The sequence below is a fragment of the Cheilinus undulatus genome, linkage group 4 (assembly GCF_018320785.1).
Source record: "Cheilinus undulatus linkage group 4, ASM1832078v1, whole genome shotgun sequence".
Classification (NCBI taxonomy): domain Eukaryota; kingdom Metazoa; phylum Chordata; class Actinopteri; order Labriformes; family Labridae; genus Cheilinus; species Cheilinus undulatus.
The window spans coordinates 54,597,376-54,604,326 of NC_054868.1; the positions used below are offsets into that span (position 1 = coordinate 54,597,376).

General features: G+C 41.5%; 1 protein-coding gene across 2 annotated transcripts in view; it reads left to right on the plus strand.

Moving 5' to 3' along the window:
- The window catches only part of usp34 (ubiquitin specific peptidase 34), an 84,713-nt gene extending 78,649 nt beyond the window's left edge, over positions 1 to 6,064 (plus strand). For both annotated transcript variants that reach the window (XM_041784452.1, XM_041784453.1), the window contains exons 71-78: positions 760 to 864; positions 1,389 to 1,513; positions 1,813 to 1,936; positions 2,018 to 2,097; positions 2,375 to 2,515; positions 2,708 to 2,848; positions 2,935 to 3,091; positions 4,626 to 6,064. In XM_041784452.1, coding sequence (XP_041640386.1) covers positions 760 to 864; positions 1,389 to 1,513; positions 1,813 to 1,936; positions 2,018 to 2,097; positions 2,375 to 2,515; positions 2,708 to 2,848; positions 2,935 to 3,091; positions 4,626 to 5,332 — 1,580 coding nt within the window. In that variant the 3' untranslated portion in view covers positions 5,333 to 6,064. The remainder of the gene's footprint in view (positions 1 to 759; positions 865 to 1,388; positions 1,514 to 1,812; positions 1,937 to 2,017; positions 2,098 to 2,374; positions 2,516 to 2,707; positions 2,849 to 2,934; positions 3,092 to 4,625) is intronic.
- Positions 6,065 to 6,951: the final 887 nt, after the last annotated feature.

Consider the following 6,951-nt stretch of genomic DNA (forward strand, 5'->3'; position numbering starts at 1 on the left):
TCTAAGATCAAAGTCACATTTCTAAGATCAAAGTCACATTTCTAAGATCAAAGTCAGAATTATGAGGTCAAATCAGAATTCTAAGATCAAAGTCACATTTCTAAGATCAAAGCCAGAATTATGAGATCAAAGGCAGAATTATGAGATCAAAATCAGACTTCTAAGATCAAAGTCAGAATCATGAGATCAAAATCAGAATTCTAAGATCAAAGTCAGAATTCTCAGGTAAATTCAGAATTCTGAGACCAAAGCCAGAATTCTTGGATCAAAGTCAGAATTCTGAGATCAAAGTCAGAATTTTAAGATCAACGTCAGAATTCTCAGATGAAAGATGGAATTCTGAGATCAAAATCAGAATTATGAAATCAAAATCAGAATTCTGAGATCAAAATCAGAATTCTCAGATGAAAGTCAGAATTATGAGAAAAGAAGTCAGAATTCTGAGATGAAAGTCAGAAGTCTGAGGTAAAGTCAGAATTTTCAGATAAAATTCTGAATTCTGAATTCAAAATCAGCATTCTCAGATCCCATCAACATAAATGTGAATCCTGCTGTTTTAATGAATGTTTTTGAGTTAAAATAATTTAATAACATTATTATAGTTAACAAAATCCACTAAAGTACTTTAAATTAAACTAATCTAAGTCTGGCTAAATGATCTGTGCAGGACTTTTACCATTGACTCAGCACAGGGTTAGCTTTGAAATTCAGTGAAGGATCTGATCTGACGTTCTGTGTTCCTTGTCTTGGTTCTTTCAGATGTTCTAAAGGAACTGGTTCTCCTGAGTCCACATGACTTCCTGCACACTTTGGTTCCGTTCCTGCAGCACAACCACTGCACATATCACCACAGCAACATCCCCAGTGAGTCTCCTCCTCTTCATCACCTCCACCTCCTCTTTTTAACAGGAAGAATCCTACCAAAGTGCCCATAGACCTGGTCTAATCCAGATCCCTGTGTTCCTGTACGGATATTCTGCTTATCATAGATCCACAGTTAACACATTTATCTGTACATCTATTAGTGTTCATATCTGACCAACATGTGTTTTTTAATATTTATCTGCCCTGAATGTGCTCATTTTGAGTTTGAATTAAATCCAGAGAGACTGTGTTTATAAGAATGGTTCTAAAGGACAGAGGGACATCCTGTTAACAGTGACTCTGACCTTTGCTATTGCCATCATGGAGGCATATAGACCTTGAAGTTCTCAGGCTATTGAGCAGAGTTGTTTTTTTTTAGGAGCTCAGAGATCAGTGAAATGTTATCTGAGGGAATTTTAAAGGCTGGTAGATCAACTTTCTCTGTAATAGTTTCTAAAACATGCTTCATGAAATAAAATCCCTGTTTTGGTGTGAGTCTGAGGGGTTTGTGTCTGTGTCCACAGTGTCGTTTGGCCCCTACCTGCCCTGCAGAGAGAACATCAAACTAATGGGAGCCAAGAACAACATCAGACCACCGAGACCAGAGCTCAACATGTGTCTGCTGCCCTCTATGGTGGAGAGCAGCAAGGTAGGTACACCTCCATTACACACTATACTGGTCACATGACCTGCAGCTCTAATGACTTCTCCAGTGTGTCCCCAACCATTTATTTGGGTTATGACCCGCTACTCTTGTATGTGGAGGAGGCAGGCAGTCCACCACTGTTAAAGTTTTCTGTATTTGTGGATAATGGCTCTCAGCATGGTTAGCTGGAGTCCCTTAGAAATGTCTGTCACCTTTCCAGACTGATAGATGTCAGTGACTTTTGCTCTTTAAAACCTGCACAGGCTGATGTGGGAAGTTTAATGTGACTGTTTCTCTCTCAGGGTAAAGACGAGGTTTATGACCGGATGCTGCTGGATTACTTCCTGTCCTATCATCAGTTCATCCACCTGTTGTGCCGCGTCGCCATCAACTGTGAAAAGTTCACCGACACGCTCGTCAAGCTGAGTAGGTGTAAACTGCGTGTTACAGTGACAAATATACGCTTCATTCCAAGTGTCGTCATGGTAACCTCTCCCTCTCCCTCAGGTGTGCTGATAGCGTATGAAGGACTTCCTCTCCACCTCGCTCTCTTCCCTAAACTGTGGACGGAGCTCTGTCAGTCACAGGTGCGTCACCTTAGACTCCTGCAGAAATGTCTGGCCTCTTTAGTATGGACCTGATGGAAAATTTAAGCTGCAGTCAGAGGAGGAGTTTGACCCCAGTTCCAAAAAAGTTGGGGCACTGTGTGAAATGAAAATAAAAACATCATTGTCAAATGATTAAATCTCATATTTACATTTTACACAGCGCCCCAACTATTTTGGATATGTGGTTGTGTATCTCAGCCCATTGGAGGCCGCTCTGTGTGGGTCTATCATGGCTTTTGTTCTGGCTGTGTTTCAGTCCGTCCTGGCTAAGACCTGCGTTAAGCTGCTGTGTGAGGACCCGGCCTTCAGCGAGTACATCAAGTGCATCCTGATGGATGAGAGGATGTTCCTCAACAACAACGTGGCCTACTCCTTCCTCACCTGCTTCCTGCACAAGGTAGGAACCAAAAATCTGCTCAGAAATGTTTCTTTAGTTGATTTTAGAGCGTTGAGCCAAGGTTGCTCCTTAATTTCTGTCTTTTGAACTCAATTCTCCAGGTTTATTATCATCACCATGGCTGTGTTTGTTTTACTTCCTCTCTGCGTCTTACCCTCCTAGATAAAGTCTGTGTCTGTGATCTGTTTGTAGGTCCAGGTGCTGTCCGGTCCCAGCTGCTCCAACCTGATTGGCGTTCTGGTGACCAACCTGCTGAGTGAACAGAGCAGTCTGCAGCCTGAACTCGCCGCCCACCGGGTGGAGCTGAGCAAAACCAGCAGCCTGCTCAATGCTGTACGGTCACGCCGACAGACAAAATGTCTTCCTCTCTGCTGTTTAAACGTAGACTCTAAATCTTCATCTCTCTCTCTCTCTGTCAGGACCTGAGGGCTCTGGTGCTCCTCCTCTCCGTTCAGCCTCCTCAGCCCGTGGACTCGGCCCTCTGCCCCGCCCTCCAGGAGCTGCTGGCTCGCTGTCGTATGTGCGTCCAGCAGCGCAGCGCTCTGGAGCTGGAGGCCAAGGATCACAAGACTAAAGGTTAAAACAAAAATCGTCCCCAGGGAATAAAGTTTTATTAAAGTCTGTCTGTTACAGGCTAAAAAGATTCTGACTTTCAGAAACATCTGAGGTCATGTAAGAATTCAGAAAACACTATCAGGACAATAAAAGGTTAAATGTTATCACAATTAATCTCAGAATTCCTGCTGTTTAACATGATTAATCTCTGATTTTTTTGTAGTTGATTGCAATTATTCTCTTAGTTAAAATAATTCTCTGATTTTCTGTAGTTAATGGCAGTTAATCTCAAAGATTCCATGGTTATTGCAATTTGTCCTTAAATTTCTGTAGATAAATATGACTAATTTTAGAATTGCTTAAATTAATCCAAATTAATCTCAGAGTTTAGAGGTCGTTTGCAAAGGACCACAGTTTTCCTGCAGTTAATTGCAGTTACTTTCAGAATAGCTGTAGTTAAATGTGATTAATCAGAATTTCTGTAGGGCTGATATAATAATAATAATTTCTGTGGTTAAATGCGATTAATCTAAAAACTCTAGTCATTTGCAATAATTCTTATACTCTCCGAATTTTTGTAGTCAAATGTGATTAAACTCAGAATTTCTTTAGTTGAATGCAATTACTCATTATATTTTCTCTAGTTAAATGCAACTTATTTCAGACTTTCCGTAGTTGAACGCGATTAACTCAGCATTTAATATGGTTAAACGTGATTAATCTCAGTTTTTCTGTAGTTTTTCTGTAATTTTTGTAGTTAATTTAAATCTCTAAGTTTCTATAGAAAAATGTGATTAATCTCAGAATGTAGTTGATTCTATTTAATCCCTGCAATTAATCCCAGACTTTTTCATTTAAATGTAATTAATCTCAGAAATCCTGTAGTTGATTATGATTAAACTAAATCTTTCTGGAGTATATTGAGATTAACCTCATAATTTTTGTAGTAAAATGCAATGTGTCACAGAATTTATATAGTTGAACGCTATTAATTTGAGTTTCCGTAGTTGATTATGAGTAATGTCACTGTTTCTATGGATCCTTTTACAGCATTTTAATACTCCAATATTTTGTATTAGAACTGTTTTTGTGTCTTTTTGTATTTTTATCCTGTCTGAAACGAAACGTAACTGACTTCCTGTTTGGATCCAGGCCTGCTTTTATATTGAACGGTAGATCAGAGATTCTAACTTGAACCTGAGATGGGATAAAAGAGCTTATTCTGGATCTTAAGGAAAAATAAATGAGCAGTAAAAAGGTAAATGCTTGACGTCTGACTCGTCCACTGAGCTGTCTGTGAGTTTTTAAAGTGATGAGATATTAGGGGGGAGTGGTGGACTTGTTCTACATCCTTGTGGCTGCAGGGAGACGCTGATGTGGATTATCCAAATAAAGCAGGAAATTAAAAAATTAATGCAATAATTGTGACCTTTATCAATAATGTATTTAAATGTGACATCTGTAGAAGCAGATCACGGGTTTAGTCCGTTTGAATCAGAGATCTTTGTTTTAATATATTGGAATTTGACCTTCTGCTTCTGCTTGTTTGTTTTAGTGGAGGACGAAGGAGCGACCCCGGTGAAGCGGCGGCGGGTGAGCAGTGATGACGACAGAGCCGTTGATGCTGCGGCACCGCTCTGCGTGGCGTCCTCCTCCTCAGCGCTCCCACCCTGCAACGACCCCAAAACTGACAACCAGGAGGCGCTGACGCCCGCCAGTACCTCAGACACGGAGACGCGAGACTCCTCCTCCCTGATCGACCCCGGCACTGAGCAGGACCCACCCACTCCTGATCCCGCCCCCTCCTCCTCTGGGAACATTGATTCCTCCCCTAAAGAGGAGAAGATGGAGGCGTCGTCATCCTCGTCCTCCTCCTTCTCCTCCTCCTCCTCGCTGCTGCAGGAGGCGGGGGAGGGCTTTGCACAGGGGGAGGAGCCTGAGCAGCGCCACATCGCTGCAGGTGAGGAGGAGGCGGAGCAGCGTGAAGGGAGGCGGAGCCAGGGGATGTCAGCTGGGTCAGAGGAGGTGAAGGAAGAGAAGGAGGCAGGATCTAAGAGCTCAGCTGCGCCCCTTTCAGAGGACACTGCTTTCCCATCAGCCCTTGGTCTGGTGGGGGAGGGGCCAGACATCTGCAGTAGCCATGCCCCCTCCTTTGCCAGCACTGGCCCCCCACCTGACATGCTGGACATGCTGTACAGGACGGTGGAAGCCACCATCGCCATAGTAACCAAACTGTCTGTAAAAGGCCCGCCCTCTTCATGACATCATCAACTCAACGCCGCCATGAGATCTTTATGAACTTTTCTGTTTTTTTTTTTTTCTTTTCTGTTTCCTTCCCCTCCCAGGATAAACTCAACTTCCTGTTTTCTGGCGTCTTCTTCTTCTGCTGTTTTTCGTGCTGCTGTTTGTTGCCTTCTGCTGATGTTCAGTGGGTCGGTTTTTCCAGCTTCAGTGGCGCCCGCCGTGTCGTTTTTGGTTCTCTAAAGTCCGCCTCACAGCCGACCCCCTCGATCGACTGATAAAGAAGAAAACTAAAAAGTCGTACAAAGCTATAGCACATTTTTTTCAAAGGGCAAAAAAACGTTTGTTGTTTTGGTGTGTTTTATACAGATTTGTTTGAGAAGTGATTTTATTTGCTGTAACGGGGAAAGGTTTACAGAACTTTGGTCTCCTCTGTATGTAATTTAATTTTATTGCATTTTTACTGTGTATAAAAACGGTCGTCTCTGTGCCAGTTTTGTACTTTATGAACGAGGCAAAAGAAACGTTGCCTTGATTTTTTCTGTGGTTTAATTATCCAGAAAAGAAGTTTACCTGTAAATTAAGAGAACCACGAGAATCTTGATTCTGTAAAGAATCCTCTCTAGTCATTGCCTGAAGGTGTATATGAAAACTATATAAATATATATATAAATATCTTTATATATATATGACTATATGAAAGCGCTGCTTTATTTGACTGTGGTTGAAATAAAGCCGCCATGTTGGACCAGCTGCAGCTTTTATTTTCTTTGGTGAACTACATTCCTTTGGCTGAGTCCGCTGTAGGCGGATCTTTTTGATAAAAGAGGTTTTCAAAAATAATCTTAGCTACACTCTTGATCCACTTGAAAACACCACAACTCGCTGTTACGGGACGCTAAGACCACGTCATGTGAGCAGTAGTCTGTCCTTCACTGTGAAGGTGAAGCAGCTCACTCACGGACGCCATCAACGTCTTTGACAGGAGAAAGTCTCATTATTTTCAACATAAACCGGGCCGAAACAGTCACCGCTGGGGCCAGGGTATGTGTCAAGGGAATGTTATATATAGCAGCAGTAACCTTAGACATCACCTTAAAAAGCAAGGATGGAATGTTTTGCCAGATTTGAGGGATGAGAGTATGAAATGTTTTATAAACTTCAAAGGATGACATCATCTTCAAAGGCAGAGTATGAAATGTTTTATAAACGTCAAAGGATGACATCATCTTCAAAGGCAGAGTATGAAATGTTTTATAAACGTCAAAGGATGACATCATCTTCAAAGGCAGAGTATGAAATGTTTTATAAACGTCAAAGGATGACATCATCTTCAAAGGCAGAGTATGAAATGTTTTATAAACGTCAAAGGATGGATGGGAGGTATGCATGTGATACATAGAAATACAAGATACAAAGAAAAACCTCCGTTTTCAAAAAATTGCTGTCTAAATGTGGACTAGGCCTGTACTGATTGTTGATTTTTGCTGCTTCTGTTGTGCCCTAATTTTATTTTAAAAGAAGATAAATTAAAAAAAACGTTTTGATATGAAGAATTATCAGCTGAAAACAGGGTGGACCTTTAAGGGGTCTTTCTTCTCACCAGATTTTTGATAAACAGGTTTGAAGTGTTTCCACGC